Source organism: Trichechus manatus, unplaced genomic scaffold (genome assembly GCF_000243295.1).
Source record: "Trichechus manatus latirostris isolate Lorelei unplaced genomic scaffold, TriManLat1.0 scaffold00011, whole genome shotgun sequence".
NCBI classification, from domain to species: Eukaryota; Metazoa; Chordata; class Mammalia; order Sirenia; family Trichechidae; genus Trichechus; species Trichechus manatus.
In genome coordinates, this window is record NW_004443947.1 from 7,728,792 (window position 1) to 7,749,941 (window position 21,150).

Genomic DNA, 21,150 nt, shown 5'->3' on the forward strand with positions numbered 1-21,150 from the left:
GCTGTTGGGTGGAGTGTTCGGTATATGTCTATGAGATTAAGTTGGCTGATTGTAGCATTTAACTGTTCGTGTCTTGAGCTTCTTTCTGGATGTTCTGTCCTTCACTGAAAGCGGTGTGTTGAAGTCTCCTACAACTATTGTGGAGCTGTCTATCTCTCTTTTCAATGCTGTTAGAGTTTGTTTTATGTATTTTGGAGCCCGGTTTTTGGGTGCATAAATATTTATTATAGTTATGTACTCCTCCTGATGTATTGACCCTTTAATCATTATATGGTGTCCTTCCTTATTCTTTGTGGTGGATTTTACTTGAAAGTCTGTTTTGTCAGAAATTAATATTGCCACTCCTGCTCTTCTTTGAGTGTTGTTTGCTTGATATGTTTTTTTCCATCCTTTGAGTTTTAGTTTGTTTGTGTCTTTAAGTCTGAGATGTGTCTCTTGTAGGCAGCATGTAGATGGATTGTGTTTTTTTATCCAGTCTGTCACTCTCTGTCTCTTTATTGGTGCATTTAGTCCATTTTCACTCAGCGTAATTATTGATAGGTATGAGTTTAGTGCTGTCATTTTGATGTCTTTTTTGGTGTGTTGTTCACAGTTTCTTTGTTCCACTTAATCTTCTGTGCTGAGTTGTTTTTCTTTATGTATTTTCTTTTCATATTTTGCATTGTTGATTTTGTGTTTGCTGAGTCTTTATATTTTTCTAGTTTTTTATTTTGACTTGTAGGATTGTTAGTTTCCTTTGTGGTTACCTTAATATTTACCCCTATTTTTCTAAGTTTATGCCAGTCTTTTATTTCTTTATATCGCCTCGTCTTCCTTTCCATATGAAAAGTCTGTGTCTGCATTTTTTAAGTCCCTCTTTTTTGTTTTAATGTTATCTTTTACATATTGACATCTGTTTCCCTATTAGAGTTTTGATTACTTTACCCTTCTAGATATTTTTTTAGCTTTGATTTACTTTTGTGACTTCCCTGTCTGGGTTGATATCTGGTTGCTCTGTTCTGTGTTCTAGTCTTGGGTTGTTATCTGATATTCTTGATTTTCTAACCAGAGGACTCGCTTTAGTATTTCTTATACTTTTGGTTTGGTTTTTGCAAATTCCCTCAATTTCTGTTTATCTGGAAATGCCCTAATTTTGCCATCATATTTGAGAGACAGTTTTGCTGGGTATCTAATTCTTGGCTGGCAGTTTTTTTCCTTCAAGGCTTTATATATGTCATCCCATTGCCTTCTTGCCTGCATGGTTTCTGCTGAGTCATCCAAGCTTATTCGTATTGACTCTCCTTTCTAGATTACTTTTCACATCCCTAGCTGCTCTTAAAAATTCTCTCTTTTATCTTTGGTTTTGGCAAGTTTGATTATAATATGTCTTGGTGACTTTCTTTTGAGATCTGCCTTATGTGGGGTTCGATGAGCATCTTGGATAGATATCTTGTCATCTTTCACGATACCAGGAAAGTCTCTGCCAACAAATCTTCAACAATTCCTTCTGTATTTTCTGTTATACTCCCTTTCTGGTACTCTAGTCACTCGTAGGTTATTCCTCTTGATAGAGTTCCACATAATTCTTAGGGTTTCTTCATTTTTTAAATCCTTTTATCTGATTTTTTCTCAAATAAGTTGGTTTCAAGTGCTTTATCTTCAATCTCACTAATTCTGACTTCTGTTGCCTCAGTTCAGCTCGTATGACTTTCTGTTAAGTTATCTAATTCTGAAATTTTATTGATAATCTTCTGGATTTCTGATTGCTGTTTCTTTGGATTTTTGCAGTCTGTTAAGATTGTCATTATGCTCTTCGCTAATCTTTTTAATTTTATGTATTGCGTGTTCTGTGTTTTGCTTAATTTCCTTCCTAATTTCTTGAAGAGTTCTGTATATTAATCTTTTGTATTCTACCTCCAGTAATTCCAAGAAATTTTCCTCCTCTGTAAAATTTCTAGATTCTTTATTTTGGGAGCTTGCTGAAACCATCATGGATTGCCTCTTTATGTGGTTTGATATTTACTGTTGTCTCTGAGCCATCAATAAGTTATTATATTTATTTATTTTATGTTTGTTTACTGTGTCCTAGCATCTTGTTTTGTTGTGATATGCCCAAATAGGCTGCTTGTATGAGCTAGTTTGATTATTGGCACCTTTGAAGCTCTAATGTCCTGCCCAGGTGGTTAGATCTGTTACTAGGTATGTGAGCCCAGGAGTCTGCCCATTCTTCCTGTATAAGATTCAGCTCAGGTTCCCAGGTAGATAGCCACCAAGTGTGTGGTGTAGGCTTTCACTTACAGTCGTAGACAGGCATGGGTGATTCGTGTAGGCAGAGGCATCTGGGTGCAGCTGGGTTACACTCTCTGAGCAAGAAAGGGGGCTGACGGCCGCCCCCGAGTGTCCAGGAGGAAGGCGTGTCCCTGTTCCCTAGAGCGCGTAGGTGGGTGGGTTTTGCAGCCAGACTATGAGCACCTAATGCTGTTGGCTGTAAGGACTGGGGGCACCACTTATTCATGGGCTCTTCTCACACGTGGCTAAGTGGGGTGGGTGGAGCCAGCAGTCCTCAGGCCCCTGATGTGGGTAGGTGAAGACCCTCCTTAATGGGCAGAGCAGTGTCAAATGTCGAGAACCTGCCACTTCACAGTTGAAAAAATTGAATTGAGTGTTCCGGTATATATCCTGTTGTACTGTGGTAATGAGGGCCTACGCTATTGAGATGGGCCTCCACAAGTCTATGCAGGGTGAAAGGCACTCAAAGTCTGTGGATCTCTTATGCCTGTGCTTAGGCAAAGGAGCTGTGCCTACCCTGGGTTCCTAGCTTAGAGGAGCCGGCAGTTTATTTTTTTCCCGTTTGTTAATTTGTTCACTCTCCAAGGCAGGGAGGATGGCTCCGGGTGTGTGACGGATCCTACTTCTAGCCCAGGGGACTCGGCAGTTGCTGAAGCCAGTCTGGGACCCAGTGCAGAGCAGGGAGCAGGGAGGAAATTGGGAGAGAGGTTTTCCCTGAGGGTGGTGTTTTTGATCAGTGTGGTAAGCTGTATGGAAGTACTTTTCTTTCGTGGAGGGCTGCTTCTCACTGGTTCTGGGTGGCCATGTGGAGCCTGTGGTGCTGGGTCTCTCCCAGTCTGGAAAAAGCGCCTTCAGAGCACAGCTGCTTGTGTGCCTCACTGCTCACCCCCGAGCTGATCAGGCCTGAAGGGCTCAGGCTCTCGCGGGGTCAGGTCTGGCAACTCTTCGCTGCTTCTGAACCGTCTCTCCCTCCTCCTGCCACTCAGTCTGGTTCCTCAGCTATTCCTTTGATGTTCAGGGCTCCCAGATTGCCATATATAATTGAATCTCTTGTTTTTTCGGGTCTTTGTTGTAAGAGGGTCAACCGGAAGCGTGTGACTACTTTGCCATCTTGGCCCCGCCTCCACACTCGTTTTTCTTCTGTTGTGCTTTCTCCAGTCTCCTTAGAGTTTTGGTTAGTTTACCCTTCTAGATGTTTTTTTTTCTGTAGTATCCATGCTTTTAGCATGAATGGGATATTCTTGGCACATTTAGCTTTGAACACTTTTATTTATTAGTAGAATGAAGTGACTTCACAGGAGAGTAAATAAACATTTAAGAATGCTTCAAGCACAGAATACTGTTTCTTTATGACCTCAGGCCATGTCGAGTACCATTTTTGGATTTCACCTAATTTATTTGAAGTAAATAAGGTTTGTTAGGTTTTTTTCCTAGTTGAAAGTGACAGAAAACCCCACTCAAAACTGGCGTAAGCCAAAAAAAGAGAATTTATAATTTGAAACATGCAGAGGTAGCTCCAGGCTCTCCCTTGTGCTAGCGTGATGGCGTCAGTAACTCCAGCTTTCATTTTCTAGTGTTCAAACTCAGTGGGGAGATTTTGTTCCTTGTGAGATTCAACTTAGAATATGTACCTATCCCTGAGAATTAATCACTCTTATTAGGGGATGTGGCCAGAAAGCAAGCGTCCACCATAAACTCCTTAAAGCTATAACATTATACTTTTTTATAATCTCCTAATCAGATTTTTGTTCTACATGTAGACTTTTCTGGACTTTACATGTTAATTAGTAATTCAGCAAATATTTATAGAGCTCCTACGGTGCACAGGGATGAGCCCTGGTGGTGCAGTGGTCAGGCACTCAGCTGCTAACCTAGTAGTCCGTGGTTCGAACGCACCAGAGGCTCTGTGGGAGAAAGATGTGGCAGTCTGCTTCTGTAAAGATTTACAACCTTGGAAGCTCTGTGGGGCAGTTCTACCCTGTCCTGTAAGGTTGCTATGAGTTGCTGTCAACTTGATGGCAGTGGGTTTGGTTTGCTTTACTGTGTACAGGCACTATAAGGACATGAAAACATTAAATTGTAGATTGGTAAATAGCTTTACCAGTTGGTTGTATGTTGCTTTATTTCTTATAACTTACTTTGGAAATAAAACACCCAGTTAAGACAAGTACGTAGAATTTTACAGGATAATTTATTACTTTAAGTATTTTTCTGGGGTTTATAGATCAATTTTTGATATTTGAATTTATTTTCAAAGTAAGAGTAATGCCACCCTGTCAACCCACTCTCCCCAACTTCTCAGTCTTGGTCACTATTTCTGTTGTTTCCCTATAGATTTCTAACTCATCAATTAAAACAAGCGTGGATTATGGATTTTATTTTCCTCTTAAATGCAGCAGGAATGTCCTCATGAGATTTGTGTTCTGATCCGCCTTTCAATTCTGTGTTCTCCCAGAAAAAAAAAACTGTTGCCGTTGAGTCGATTTTGACTCAAAGAAACCTTACAGGACAGAGTAGAACTGTTTCATAGAGTTTCCAAGGAGTGCCTGGTGGATTCGAGCTGCCGACCTTTTGGTTAGCAGCCGAACTCTAAACCACTGTGCCACGAAGGTTTCCAGAGTTAATGAAATATTTATTATGATGGTGACATCTGTTCTCTGTGCTTTGTAGACCATCTTGACTAATTGCTTATATTCAACTCATTCATAACGTTTAAAACAGTGGCATTGAACAGGGTTTTTGATAAAGTTGATTAGCAGTCCGCTATCTGTTAAATTTATATTGGACCTTTTACATCATGATTTCATCATTTCCTTTGTGTGAGATGTTCCAGAGTATTGTATTCTACCCATATTTGCATGTACACGTGCAAAAAAGAGTCCATAAATGTATAGGTTGACTTTATTATAGCATGTGTTCAGCGATAATTACCTGCTGTTGAGTCCAGGTGCTTTCAAGAGGGTACATACCAAAAGCACCATGTGAGAGATTTAGAGGAGCTGGGATATTAAAACTGTTTTTAAAACGTGGACAAAACGGTCTGGAAGTTTTTTTTCAGATCCAGGAGTTAATAAAATCTCTGACTTCAAGGGGTGAAAATTCCCCTTATCCAGTGCCTGGAGGAAACAGTGAATGTGAAGGGAATCAAAGACATCCTTACTGTGCAGCAGGCAGCAGGAATCCCTTACTAAGGTGGCCCTTACCCCTGGCCGAAAGACAAATCCATTTGTTCTTAAAGCCCAGTGGACTGTAAGGGACACAGCTTCATTCTCATTTCAGACCAAGGTCAGCTTAGGATACTAAGAACAATGGACTATATGAGAAAGAAGAGCAAGCATAAAGTGTACTATAAATTTCTTTAAGGAATGATAAAATGTGACTATGTCCAGAAGCTTTGACAGCTGTTCCTTAGCTAAAGGAACAAAATTTTGATTACCACTGTTTTTTTAAATCTGTGTTTGTTTATAAAATTTTAAACATTGAAACTCCCACAACTTGGAGTTATGCTTATTTGGAATAGGGGCTGGTTACCAAAAAACCAAACCAAACCTGATGCCATCGAGCTGATTTAACTTATAGCGACCCTGTAGGATGGAGTACAACTGTCCCATAGGGTTTCCAGGAAGCGGCTGGTAGATTTGAACTGCCGACCTTTTGGTTAGCAGCTGTAGCTCTTAACCACTGCGCCACCAGGGCTCCAGGGGCTCATTAGGTCTCTGAAAAATAGGTATTCAAGACATGAACAGTGTTTAGAAAATAGTACAGGGCTTGTTTAAATGTTGTAAATTTGAATTCAAAAGCTTTCTTAAGAAGAAACAGGACCAGCTTACTTTCTACAGGTGCTTATTCAGAGCTCGTAATGAGACAGGGAGCATGTTAGGTGGTGGAAGCTTTGGAAGTCTTTGGAAGCAATAAGTCTATGAAGGATTTTTCTAAATATCATTAGTTCAGTTTAAGTTATAATAGTCTTTTTTTTTAAATTGAACTTTTTAAGTGAAAGTTTACAGTTCAAGTCAGTTTCTCATACAAAAATTTATACACACATTGCTATATGACCCTAGTTGTTGTCCCTGTAATGTGATAGTGCAGTCCTCCTTTCCACTCTGGATTTCCTGTGACCATTCAACCAGCTCCTGTACCTTTTTTCCTTCTCATCTTGCCCCCGGACAGGAGCTGCCATTTAGTCTCATGTATCTACTTTAGCTAAGAAGCACTCTCTTCATGAGTATCATTTTATGTCTCACAGTCCAATCTAATATTTGTCTGAAGAGTTGGCTTTGGGAGTGGTTTCAGTTCTGGGCTCATGGAGAGTCTGGGGTCTCTCTAGCCTCAGTCTGACCATTAAGTCTGTCTTTTTACTAGAATTTGAGTTCTGCACCCGACTTTTCTCCTGCTCCATAAGGGACTCTCTGTTGTGTTCCCTGTCAGGGCAGTCATTGGTGGTAGCCAGTGGTGGATTCTTGCAGCCTGTTAAATTTGTCATTGTGCTCTTCTATAATCTTAAGTTCCTCTATTGCTTTGTCTTTGTGTTCCTTGGCTTGTTCTGCATTTTGCATGATCTCTTGAAGAGTTCTGTATATTAATCTTGTAGTCTGCCTCCAGTAATTTCAAGAAGTTCTCTTCCTCTGGAAAATTTCTTGATTCTTTGTTTTGGGAACTTGGCTGAAGCCATCATGGTCTGCCTCTTTATGTGATTTGATATTGACTGTTGTCTCCGAGTCATCAATAAGTTATTATATTTATTTATTTTATGTTTGCTTACTGTGTCCTAGCTTGTTGTTTTATTTTGTTTTCATATGCCCAGATAGGCTGGTCTTGTAAACTAGTTTGATTATTGGCACCTTTGATGCTCTAACGTCCTGTCACCAGGTGGTTAGATCTGTTACTATATGTGAGCCCAGAAGTCTGTATACTTTTCTTGTATGGATTCAGCTCAGGTGTCCAGGTAGTCAGTCACCAAGTGTGTGGTGCAGGCTCTCACCTACAGTCCTAGATGGGCAGGGGTGATTGGAGTAGGCACAGGTATATGGCTGCAGTAGGGGGTCACGCACTGAGTAAGGCAGGGGCTGACAGCTGCCCCTGAGTGTCTGGGAGGAAAACGTGTCCCTGTTCCCTAGAGTGCGTAGGTGGGTGGGTTTTGCAGCTGGACTATGGGCACCCAGTGCTGTTGGCTGTAAGAACTGGAAGGCACCACTTATTCTTGGACACCTGTCGCAGGTGGCTAGGTGGCGTGGGTGGAGCCACCAGTCCTCAGGCCCCCAATGTGGGTAGGTGAGCACCCTGCTTAATGGGCAGAGCGGTTTCAAATGTCACAAACCTGCCACTCCACCATATAGCTGATACAGCAGTTAGGTTTCAGATATATACCCTGTTGTACTGTGCTAATGAGGGCCTATGCTGTTGAAATGGGCCCACACAGGTCTATGCAGGGGTGAAAGGCATTCAGAGTCCGTGGACCCCTTATGCCCGCCCATGGCTAGGCAAAGGAGTTCTTCCTGCCCTGAGTTCCCGGTTTAGGGGAGCTGGCAGATTATTTTTTCCCTGTTTGTTAATTTGTTTCCTCTGCAAGGCTGGGAGAATGGCTCAGGGCACGTGATGGGTCCTACTTCTGGCCCAGGGGATGTGGCAATCCTGAGGCCCAGGACCCAGTGCAGAGTAGGGAGGGAGCAGATAAATGGGAGAGAGGTTCTTCACAAATTGGGTGTTTTCTTGATCCGCAGGGTAGGTTAGACATGTGTACTTTCCTATTGCCAGTTGAGGACTGCTTTTCACTGGCTCTGGAGGCCTGAGCAGACTCTCTGCTGCTTGGTCTCTCCCGACGTGGAAAATGCATCCTGAATGCCACTGCTTGCTTCACTGTGCACGTCAGCCGATCTGGCCCGCAGGGTGCCGGCTTCCGCTGTGTCAGGTCTGGCAACTCCTTGTTGCTTCTGAACCATCTCTCCCTCCTGCTGCCGCTCATTCCGATTCCTCAACTTTGTCTTTGATGTTCAGGGCTTCTAGGTTGTCATGTATAATCGATTCACTTTTTTTTTTGGTGTTCGTTGTAAGAGGGACCACCGGAAGTATCTGACTACTCCACCATCTTGGCCCCGCCTCCTCATTATAATACTCTTGAAAATAGTGAAATGGCATTTGTTTAAAATATTTTATACTTCTCCAGGAATTCAGCCATCTTTCTCCCTTTAGGAATTGTGAAATAATATAGTTTTATTTGTAGAAAAATTTTTGATACTAGAATATTTGCTTTTGAGAATTCTTGTATTGTCTATTGAAGCATTTAGTATCATTTTCACTAAACTTTCTAAATGAATGAGCAGTTTAAAATGAAAAAGTTAAATAGAATTGTGATATGGTCTGAATATAATTGAGTCAAACCTGTATTAAGAGTGATGTAATAATATTCCTCAAGACATGTTTTCTTGAAAGTGATATCTCTTCCTAAAAAAAGAAAAGTTTTCACTTTTTCTATGTTCTAATGTTGTTTTTAAAACATGGTAAACTTTGCACTCCCTTACATGAAGGGTGGGGTAAGGATTTTGGCTTGGTATATTGTAGGTCAATCAGATTTTGTTGTGCAGACACTTCTAGAAATTTTCTAATGAATGTTTTGGGACTTGTGAGGTAGTTAGAAGGACCAGGAAGGGAGGCAGCCAGCACCTGTGTCTGGGATGGTAAAGAAGCAGAAGTTGGACTAAAGATGGTGGCAGGGGCCCTGATATAGATGAGAGCAAATGTTTCAGTTCTCAGATGATGTCAAAAAAAACATGGTGGGTGTAACAGCATGAGGGCAATGTCTGACCTCCTCCAACCCCACCAAGGGAAAGGAGAACCAAGATCAACCGTGCAAGGCTGACTCCCATCAGGTGGAGGTCAGACAAGCCCCCTTTCTGTGCCATCTTTACTAATTCTGACACCAACTGTCCCTCACACAGCACTCTATACTTCTCTGCTGAGTTCGATAATTCATTGTAGTGGCCACACAGAACTCACAAACCATACTCAGAATTATGGGGTTTATTAGGGAATTAACAGTTACAATTCAGGCTCAGGAACACTCAGGATACAGTTCTTCCATCAGGATAGCCTCTCCCCAGCCTGAGCACGCCTCTCCCTGGCTTTCAGTTTCTGCCCAAAGGCACTCAGCTTTCTCTCTCCATGCGCCTGGAAGCTCACCATGCTGGTCTCCTACTGCCAGGTCTCTGCTGCTGGATCTCTCCTGCTGGTCTCTCCTTCCTTGGTGGTGGTGGGCTCTTCTCCCTGCTCTGGAATTGGCTTTCTTTTAAGGCAAAAGTGAGCAGTCCCCTTGGTGGCCGCAATTATCTTATTTGCACAGCCCCGCCCGATCACCTCGGTGGGAGTTACAAGACCATGGTGAGAAAGGCCGTACTAAGTAACTCATCACACTGCAGTGGGTTTTTAGTTCTCTCTCCTCAAAGTCCTCTCAGGTGTCATGCAATATGGAACATGGATTGTCAAACATTTAGAAGTGGTAGCTTGATAAGACAAAATACCATTACTTAAGAGCTTTTTGCCTGGGTACCCTCAGTTAGCTATCTAGAAGTCACAGGCAGTGGTATGAATTTAGGGTAGTGTCTTTATCACCCCTGAGTGCAACTAGCCTCTGATAGCTATCTTAACCTGGCCTGCTCTCCAACTTCATTGAGGGAGAGTGGCCTAGAATCAAGGGGCAAGTTGACCAGGTCCCTAAGAAACAGAGGAATGCCAGTTATTCTGTTTTGAGGTGGCCGAAGCTTAAGTACCATACTGCCAATTGTATATTGACTGCATCTGAAAAAATATGGTAGACAACAAAACAAAGAATTAAAAAAAAAAAAAATCACCTGTATTTAATTCTGGATATTTTATATGTGTTTTATAGTTATTAAATAAAAATGGAATCATAATGTAAGTTCTGATTAGTAGTCTTCATTCACTTACTGTTTCTTTTTTTTTTTATTGTTGTAATTAAATGAAGTTTACATTTCAAGTTAGTCTCCCATACAGAATTTTTTTTTTTTTTAACATACATTGTTATGAGACCCCAGCCGCTCACCCTGTTCTGTGACAGCACACTCCTCCCCTCCGCCTCTGATTCCCCGTGAACATTCAGCCAGCTCCTAACTCTCTCTGCCTTCCCATCTCACCTCTGGACAGAAGTTGCCCCTTTGGCCTCTTGCATCTACTTGACTAAGTGGCACATTCTTCACAAGTATCACTTTATGTCCCACAGTCCGGTCTAATCCCTGTCTGAAGAGTTGGCCTTGGAAATTGTTTTAGTTCTGGGGTGATAGAGAGTCCAGGGGCCATGCTTTCTGGGGCACCTCCAGTCTTAGACGATTAAGTCTGATCTTACTAGAATTTGCATTCTGCATCCCATCGTTCTACTGCTCCATCAGGGACCCTCTGTTGTGTTCCCTGTCAGTATGTTCATTGGTGGTAGCTGGGTACCATCTGGTTCTTCTGGTCTCAGGCTGACGAAGTCTGTGGTTTATGTGGCCCATTCTGTCTGTTGGGCTACTACTTTCCTTGTGTCTTTGGTGTTCTTCGTTCTCCTTTACTCCAAGTGGTTGGGACCAATTGATGCATCTTAGATGGCTGCTTGCAAGCTTTTAAGACCCCAGGTGGCACTCACCAAAGTAGGATGCAGAACATTTTCTTAATAAGGTTTGTTATGCCAGTTGACATAGATGTTCCCTGAAAGCATGGTCCCCAGATTCCACATCCCTTCTACTTTGTCTTTCAGAGTGTTTGATTGTATTGAGGAAGCTTCTTAGCTTTGGTTTAGTCCAGTTGTGCTGGCTTCCCCTGTAGTGTGCGCTGTCCTTCCCTTCACCTAAGATGATTCTTATCTACTATCTAGTTAGTGAATAACCCTCACCCTCCCTCCCCACTGCCCTAACCATCAAAGCACTTACTGTTTCTTGAACTCTTTCAGTGTATTGTGGATTTCTTTCTGTATATTGTTAACTTCTTTCTGTATCAACAGGTACACCTACACTCCTACAACATGATTTTTATTGGTGGCCAAATAATATTCTGTCTTATGGATGATCCGTAATTTACTTAACCAGTCCCTATTGTTGGGCATATTTTTCCTTTGCTCCTATGAGCAGTGATGTGATGAACATCTTTCTAGCTATTTTTTGGGCATATCTTTCTTTTTTCGTAGTGTAATTTCCTACAAGTAAAATCACTGAGTCAAGTGATGTGCACATTTCTCAAAGGCTTTTGAGTATGTATTGCGAAGTTGTATTCCAGAGAGGTTGTACCAATTATACTCCAATCAGATGAGTGACCAGTAGATAATATTTGAAAATAAGCAGCTTTAAGAGTTTAATGTCAAGCAAAGGAAGTAACAGGCAGTATAGTTTAGAGAAGAAAGAGATTTTGAAATTAGTGGAATTGCAGCTTTGCTGTTTTTCACCTCTGGTAAGTTACTTGATGTCTCTGATCCTCAGTTTCCTCCTCTGTGAAATTAAGGTAACGCAGAGATGGTACGAGAGTTAATCAGATCACAACAGTTGATAGCCGCTAGTACAGTGCCTGGCTCGTATAAGCACTCAAGAAATAGTTTACATTCCCTTCCCAATTTATCCTTTTTTTGGGGGTGGTGGTGGTAAATTTGGATGTTATTTATCAGTTTTATTGAAAATGAGATTAAACTTAGAGTTTAGTGGTCTTCCCTAGTCCTGAAGAACATTCCTAACTGGACCACAGATGCTAACTGGCGAAAGGCCAGATGTACCTAATTTAACTGTTGTTAAATTCTCGCTAGTCTTGGAATTTGTGGATCTTGAATAAATCCCGCTGGGGTTGGGTTAGATTGATCTGACCTGGAGCTTGCTGTGGGAATCTGTTTCTCCTTGGCAACTGAATCTCACACTGGTCCTAGTAGACTGAGAACCCATGTGGCTATGCCGGAAATAGATTATTTTGTTACATCCTGTTCTCTGTTATGCTGCTTAGAATAGATTCTTCTTCCCCCCGATACATCTAATTCTTCCCCTCTCTTACTTCTGTGAGCTCTGAAAAACCTGGTGACATTTTAAAATTATGGGTGGTAGTTGTGAAGTGGATAAGGATGATTTTTTCCCCCCTTTGGATTTCCTAAGGAATAAACTACTATCATTTTGATGTTCGTTGCTGGTTCTTAGGGTCACCAGGTAATATATCTTTCTAGTGCTTAGCATTTTAACACATTTTAAACTAGGGATGTTTAAGATGGTCTCAAAATTAATTTTGGGGAAAATAATTTGTTTTTAATTACTTTAAATTGTCAAGTTACTATTGCTAATTAAGCAAAAATACTCATTTAAAATTACTCAAAATAGTATTAAAATATTACACAAGTACTAAATGTCTGTTGGAAAGAAATCAGAAAATATGGATGAATAAAATTTTAAAAAGGATTATCTTTTATCCCCTTACCAGAGATGACCATGAAGATCCATTTTAATTTAGTTGGCTTTTGGTTTTGATAATCATTTAAGATAACTGTCTGAACATTAAGAAAAAAGAAAATTATAGGAAAGTTTGGACTCTTACTTTGAGTCCTGATTCCACTACTGTTTGGCTGTGTTTAAATCTCTAAAACTTGGCAGATACTAAATTTTGGTTTTCCGTATTCTTCTCATCCCTTTTTTTCTCTCTCCTCCCCCTGTCCCCTTTTCTTTCCTTAATATATAATCCTGCCTGAAAATACCCTGTCGTATATTATCTCTGACCGGTAAATTTTTAATTGAAGATATAGTTGCTAAGAATTGAAGTATCAACTTTCTAGGTTATATGTCACATTTCACTGTCAAATTCTATTATAGTAAAATACCACTATAAGGAAAATAAAGTCTTTTACATGTTAAGGCAGAGGACCAATATTCAGTTCTTAAAAAGCTTTGGAAAATGTCTTTAAACTGAATTAACTTTTATTCTACAACCTGATCATTGTATTATAATGTATCTGGTTTTAAAAAAAATGCATTTATTTTAGTGAGTGTGCTGTTTCTTTATAGGATACTATCAAACATTTTAACAGCAGAATCCTAGGTTCTGAATCTTAGAAGCCTCTTCTAAAGCTTTGTAGCCCTGTTTTTCTTATAAATATTACTACTTCTTGAAAAGCAACAGTCTGAGAAATCAGGTACAATAGGATACTTCCTAATTTGTACTAACTTTTTAAATGCTTGTTTTGTTTGCCTTGAGGTGAGGACAGCCTCCAACAGTCCCATTCAGGGACTCTGTAGCTCTCAAACCTAGGTTTAGTTAGAGAACTGGGCTTATATACTCTCCCTGAGCACACCTACTATATGATTCTTCAGGACTGAATCCTCATCCAGGCTTGTGGTTCCTGGTGGGGTTGGTCTTACTACCAGTTGCCATAAAATGGATGTTTTATTCCACTCATTTTCTAATAGCCCTCATTTAATTATCATGAAGCTCTTTGTTTTATATCCTATCAGTAGGGCCTGTTGAAAGTTTGGTGGGGAAAATAAGGACCTAGACTGATGATGAAAGTTTATTGGCTTTAGATATGTGCTTCCAAAGGTAAGTTCTGGCCCTTGTGGCCTTTGTAGCGAAACAAAGACATTTGCATTGGTTATAAAACAAATATGAGAGGAAGTCCTGTAGGTTCTCTAAGGACTTACCTTTCTCACTTGTTTTCAAATCATGCTTTACTCCAGCTGCCAAAGGGTCATTCCTCTGCTTAAAACAGTTTAATAGCTGTCGCATCATTGCCTCTAGCAGTGGTTGGAATATTAAAGTTTTTGATCCCTCAGTTGAAGGAATTTAAAGATTCAAAGCCTTCTTATTAGTCTTTAAGAATAACAAAATTTCACTGTATCTATGAAAACATTCATGGTTTGTGTACTGTTACTTCCACCCTTTATCTTTGGGTTACTGTTGAGCAGACTTCTATCTTGACCTTGCTTGTGGCGGTCGTTTCCCACATGTTCTAGAAAACTTGGAATCTTCCTTTGATATTAACTTGAATTGGCTTGGCTTTGTCTTGATATTATGCTTCACTCTTACCTTAGTTTAAGAACTCCTCCCCACCCCCGTCTGTGTGTTGCATGATCTGCTTCCATTCTTCCCCGGCAGATACTGTTGAAACAGTATGTATGCTGAGTTGCAAAAAAAAAAAAAAATCTTGTGCACATTAATAAAAAATTGGATGGCACGTATGGGAAGGATTGGCATCTTATGGGTAGTCTATAGCACACAGTTTAAGAGCTGTTGTCCTACAGGATGAAGTCCCAAGTTCCATAGAGGAGTGTAGGAGAGACCTCTGTGGTCTCCCTGTCTCTCTAAGCGTACCTCATCTAACAGTTAATACTTTAGTAATGATAATTGTAGATCCTTGCATAGGATATGCCATTTCATACATAGCTCTTTGGCTTTGCTTATGCTATTAATTCTGCCTGAAATGTCTTGCTCTTTTTCCCCTGGCGGCCTCCTACTCATCCTTCATGGATTATGTCTTCCTCCTCCTTTGAATGGGTTAATTCTATGTGTGTGTGTGTGTGTGTGTGTGTGTGTGTGTGTGTGTATTTGCATTGCACATTCTCCAGCTTCCCTCCTGTGTGCTCCTGGAGTATAGAAAGTAACTCATCATTGCTTTTCTATCTGCAGATATAAGTTCAGGTATTTAAACCACTCAACTCAGTTATCTCAGTGCATGATATAATAGGAGTTAAAAGAGGCTGTTAATAATTCTGTGGGAACTGCTTTAAAGAAAAAAAATTGAGCTTTTAGAAAACCTGTAATAAGGCAGATTTCTAAATCAGAGTGATGTTGGAATGTTAGAGAGATGATTAACATAAGTACCTCTTTGGGTAGCTTTTAAAAGAATTACCTCTTTGAGAAAAATCAGGGCAGGAGGTTCAAAACAATCCCATCTGAAAACAGACAGAAGTTAACTTTTGTGGGTTCTTCTTCAAGCCAGCCAATCAGAAGACAGGGTGCCTGCAACCACGTTTTCCTTTTGATTTGAGGTTCCTGTATGAATAGGAGGAGCCGTGGTGGCACAGTGGTTTAGAGCTTGGCTGCTAACCAAAAGGAAAGGCAGTTGGAATCCACCAGCTGCTGCTTGGAAATCCTATGGGGCAGTTCTGCTCTGCCCTACAGGGTCGCTGTGATTGGACAGCAACGGTTTTATATCAGTAGGAAGAGAGCCTAGAACTTCTCTCTTCTGTCTCTGTTAATAACTTATTTTCTTTTGAAAAATGCCATAAGTTATTGTTCTTCTTGTCTTTACTGAATTAACGTTTCTCAGTGTATTGGCCCTGATTTTGATTTTTGATTGTACAGTGGATATGATAAGATTTATAAATACTTTTGATGAGCTTCCATGGCTAATGTTATTTTCCTTGGCTATAGGACCTACAAATATAATCCATCTAATTGGGTATTTGCTGTTAATATCAGAACCCAGTGTGAATCATTTCCTCTTTACTATGAGCAGTCCTAAATGAGAACACTGGTCATTAGAAGAAGCTAAATATGAAAATTATTACAAACATATCTTGGGATTTTTCTGCCCCCAAAAGGCCTCTCTTAAATATCTTCATTGTGCTCCTCCTGGGTTTCTCTTGAGCTCAAAGCTGAAGTCTCAAGAGGAAAGAGGCTTTGGTTGTATTGTTGTTAGCTTAATAAGTAGGTCAATAAGTATTTGTTAAAATTGGTAAATATCCATGGGTTTCAGGTTAAGGTATTCAGACATATTTTAACAATTAATGTTCCAGTAACTTAGAATACTGTTAGTTTTAAAAAAGAGAGCCAAATAGTTTTCATTGTGAATATAGCTAATATGAAGGAATCTTCACATCATTCAGTTAAAGAATGATGGAAAATAGTTATTCCAGAATGGTCGAGACAGAGTTCCAACCAGGCCCCTAAATTTAAAATTAGAAGCTTCAAAAATCAATTACTGCTGTGGTCCTAGCTGCATGTTAATAATGCTGTTGGGTTGATGAATGTGAAACTTTCATTTTTAATCCATTATTTTCGAATTGGACCAATGTCCTAATCATTTATTAGACCTTACAGGAACCTCGCTTAGACCAGGGACAGACTTCCTCACTAAAAGATGGATGTATTTCCTAGAGAGGTGTCTTCTATTTAGTAAAGACCATTTCTCAGAATACGGCTGTTCATTTAGCTCCAAGGTAATTGTGTATGAAAGTAGGGCAGTTCTAATACCTTTTAACGGCCACTGACTTTACTCTTACCAAATGAACAACAACGCTGGTCTTGAAACTGTAAGGTCCCAGTCCTGGAATGACCTGATAATTGAGACTTCTGTTTGATAGATTTTGGCAGTTGTGTCACACACCAGCTTGGGTGATGTCCAGGATCAAGCTGTTTTTTCCTATATTCTATTCTGAAGCAAATAGTGAAGCTATGGGACATTGTGAAGAGTGACTCTGGCCCCAGCCCTAGGTTTAACTCCCACCTGCAGCCCAGCACTTAATCAGTCCGTGACTTTGGACAAGTAAATTACTTCATCTCTGTGAGCCTGCATTTCTTCTTCTGAATGCTGGGAAAAGTAAAGTAATACCTATTGTGTAGCATTATTGTGAAAATGAGTATCATTGTAAAGTATTTAGCAGAGAGCTGGCACCTTGTAGATCCTTAATAAATACTGGCATTATTCTCTTTACCCCACAGTATCTTCCATAGATATTGTAAAGATAAATTCCTGGAAATCAGACCCTCAGAATATAAATGTAAACATCCTGTCCTTATTATACAAGCTCAATATCAAGCTTTAAAATACATTTGTAATAAACTATTGATATTTTGAAGTTAATAATTTGAAAATTTAATTTGTTAATTGTTTTGCATATTTTTATAAGTATTATTTCATTAGATGGTTAGGAAAATGGGAAAATTCGTTATTTTTCTTCTTTGGGCTTTAGTTTCTTCTAAAATCAAGGGTGGAGGTTGGTCTTTAAGGTTCCTTTCAGTTTTTATACTCTTGATTTCTTTGATTTCTTGAATGTGAAATGTTTTTTTTTTAAGGCTTTAGGTCCTAGGTAATTAGCAGAATTTGCTCGGTACTTGATGGCTCTATGGTTTTTACCCTTTTAGGAAAATGTTAATCTTTGCAGAGGAAACCTGTTTTTACAGAATAAATGAAAACTGATTAGCAGGTGAGCTTTGGTGTTAATATGGTATTAGTTGTTGAACGCAGATATAATCCTTAGACTCTATCCTTGCATCTGAACGATTCTGTGATTTGGATAACTACAAAGATTTCAAACAAAAGAAACATTAAATTTAACCATGAGAGTGCTGTAAGTTTATTTAAATTAAATAATTCATGTAATAAAGTATGTAATGTATTTGAACCTTTCACTGTCCATCCACTTCTGATACATGCTGATACAAGTATTCTTTTAATAAGCTTATAGTAGAGTATCTCTATGGATAGAGGTTGTTGTAGTGGAAAAAAATCAGTTTATTTAGAATCAAATAAGATCAACTTCTGGTCCTAGTTCTGCCATCAATAAATTCTTGTTTCCTTGCACCTTGGACAAGTTGCTGTTTTAACAAACCAAGCTCTTCTTTCCTGATCCTTGGTTTCTTTATCTGTAAAATGAGAATAATACTTATCTTCAGGTGTTATTGGGAGTTTCTAGGTAGTGCAAACAGTTAAGTGCTTGACTGCTAATCGAAAGATTAGTGGTTGGAATCCACCCAGTGGCGCCTTGGAAGAAAGGCCTGTCAATCTACTTCTGAAAGACTACAGCCATTGAAAACCCAGTAAGGTCGCTACGAGTCGGAATCGACTCTATGGCAATGGTTTGGTTGGTTGGTTGGTACTCTGACACATGTCGGATTGCCATGAGTTAGAATTGACTTGATGGCAACTGGCTTTCAAGTATTGTTGTGAGAGTTTATTATGTCAGCTATCTAGCACATAACAGGAGCTTGATAAATGGCAGGTACTTTTATTATGTTATACAAACATTTATTTCGCATCTTCTGTGCTCGGCCCTCTCGGTAAGTGTTGGAGTGACGAAATGTGTATTCCTGGAGTATTGGTGATACACTTCTAGTATATTGGCTATGATAAGCATTGGAATAAAGGCACAAATTGGAAATAAATGATATTTTCATTGTTACCAGAAAGCCGCTCAATTTGTTACTGGGTCCCTCTGATTATATATTCTTTAAATGCTTTTTCTAAATAAGACTCCAGTTACATTATAGGTGAGATGCAACTAGTAAGTGGCAGATGCTGGAATAGTAGCTTAGGTCTGCTGTCTTTTTAAATATTACACTTGGGGTGACTATAGAACTTACCCACCAAACCAGAACATTTTTGAGAGTGAAAGTTTTGCCAGGACAAGTGCTAACCAGGACTGTCCCACGCAAATGAGGATGTTTGGTCATCCTGATTATAGCTAGAATGAACAAGAAGTTTATAAGGTCGGGTCTAAGACTCCTAGAGCATTTTGGTTGAACCCAGACACCCACTTTCAACTTTTTTGAAGATTATTGACGTTGCTATAGTAAATTAATTCATCTTAGATCTGAAAGAGTATTTTTTGAATACCGTAAATAATCTAATGTTTGTTAAATACTATTCGTAGTGCATATATTCATTTTTATATTTTACTTTTTTCTTAATTTCCTTAAACCCAGCAAACTTTTAAAAGAGGATGGGAAAGGATAAATGAAGTAAGCTTCAAATTTTTAGTCATGCCAGGTGAGCTTTGTAAGCAGGGTCCAAAATGAAAATCATGCCATTCCAGAGTTTTTTCTTTGAAAAAGCAGAGGTGTGGATGACACTGAAAATCAGATGTGTTTTAATCAGCTTTTATTTGTCTGTATCTATCAATCTATCACTTATCTTTCTTGTTCATTTTGCCTTATGTTTCTAGGTCTCCTGTGATTTTATTTTAGGGAAGTACAAAACTGTATTCATATGATAAAATTTGGGGTAATCAGAGTTTTTGCAACAGAGGCATTATAGTTTTGTGGAAAGAATGTGAATTTTGGTAGCAGACAAATCAGGGTTTAAGTTCTGGCTCTGCCTTCATTTGCTGTGTGTCCTTGTGCAAGTCACTTACCCTCAGAGCTCAGTTTCCTTACACTGTAGAGCACACATGTAAAGTGCCCAGCACATAGTAGGTTCTTAAGCAATAATGGCAGTTATGATTATATGAAATAGACCAGAAATCATTACTTTTATGAAGTTATAGTCACAATCTCACCACTAATCTTGTTTTGCACTCAAACATCCACAGCTCCCTGTAATGGTTTTTCATTTAAACATTCTCTCTCTCTCTCTTATTCTGTCCACTGTATTCTAAGAAATTAGTGGTTGGCTACAGAAACTTCCTTTCTAGAGGACAGAAAGTGGGCCCCTCTCCAAAGGCTTCCTGTAAGCTATTATCTAGGACCATCCCTGACCTCCAGACTGTCAAGGGTACACACCCCCTGTCCCAACTAACCTTCAAGTTGCCTGTGTGAAGGAGTGATTTGTTGCGGCCTCTAACTGCTTCTTCTCTTCCTTCCTTTTTGTCATCCTGCAGTGTTCTGTGCCAAGGTCTTTGTGGCTAGGCTGCGCCAACCTGGTAGAGAGCATGTGCGCACTGAGTTGCCTGCAGAGCATGCCCAGTGTCAGATGTCTCCAGGTGCCTCTCTTCTTTCTTGTTGTAAATGTGTTTTTTACGTATGCCATGAAACATTTGTTGAAACTTGCAGTAGTGTGTTTTATCCAATGTTAAGTCTGCTAAATGTTCTGTGTAACCCTCTGCTTTCCTCCAGCCTGGGTGCCCCATATGGAGGAGTTAGTACCAAGAGGGGCCTTTCTGAGCAAAATGCATCTTTGGCTGGGCCCTATCCTCCCTCCTCTTTTCTGCTCCTGCTTTTTATCCCCCCCTCCCACTCTCCACCTTGAAGTTGTGATTCTCATGTTTAATAGTTGTGCATGTGCCAAAAAAACCTGACATTTTCTATTTGGCTACCTTTAACAGTTCTTTGTTGAGTTGGGAGGGTTTCATAATTTAAGCGACGATTTTTCTATTTTGAAACTCATCCTTTTGGCTTGCTTTCTCTCCTCTCTTTAAAAAAGGGAGGAGGGAATCACTAATGGTATAAAAACCTCAAACTGAAGTTTATAAAGATCACAGCTTTATGCTGCCGATAATAGTCAGTTTGAGCCACTTCCCAAAGGTCAATTCTGACACCTCTCCTCAGGTTCTCCCAATTTTCCAGGCCGAGGCCGGCAGAGAATTCCACAGATAAAAGTAAAAGTTTGGGGGGATGAGGGGTGGGGTGTGGGGGTGTGGGATTACTCAGAAAAAACTGTTAGTAGGAGTGCAGCTGAAGTGACCTCACTTGTTGGGATGGGTTCTAAGAAAGCCAAGGCAGAAAACATTGTGGCTTTATTTGGGATGCTCTGTTTAGAGAAAGCCTGTGTTTAATTAACTGTGGTTTCAGTAGCAATATTCGGTTTTCATCACTCTGCATATTCCAGACAGTTTGATATGTCTTTAAAAAGCAATATTAAATTCCTGACATCCTGTTGAGACTGCCTGTTTTAGGAAAACAGTGTATAATTAGGAAATGAGTAGAAGGATATTATTGATGGCATGGATGACTTTACTGTTCTGAGGGTTATCTTTCTATTCATGTTTGCAATCTTTAGATGGAGCTGGGGAGCCAGAAAGGAGGAAAATTTCCTTCATATTGGGTTCATGCATTTTATTATTTATTTGTTGGCAAACATTCTGAGTAGTGTTGGTGTGGTTATTGATTCAAATTGCTTTATTTAGAAAACTGTACTGGAACCTCACTATAAATACCTGTAGAGCAAATTCAGTATAAGGCTGAGTTGTCATAGATGTATAAAAAGATGGGTTAACAACT

General features: G+C 39.8%; 1 protein-coding gene across 8 annotated transcripts in view; it reads left to right on the plus strand.

The window, feature by feature from the left end:
* FBXW11 (F-box and WD repeat domain containing 11) overlaps window positions 1–21,150 on the plus strand; it is a 158,735-nt gene that overhangs the window by 31,500 nt on the left and 106,085 nt on the right. For 2 of the 8 annotated variants that reach the window (XM_023726503.1, XM_004371197.2), the window contains exon 2: window positions 19,812–19,913. The exons of the other annotated variants lie outside the window; for them this stretch is intronic. In XM_023726503.1, coding sequence (XP_023582271.1) covers window positions 19,812–19,913 — 102 coding nt within the window. The remainder of the gene's footprint in view (window positions 1–19,811; window positions 19,914–21,150) is intronic. 8 annotated transcript variants of the gene reach the window in all.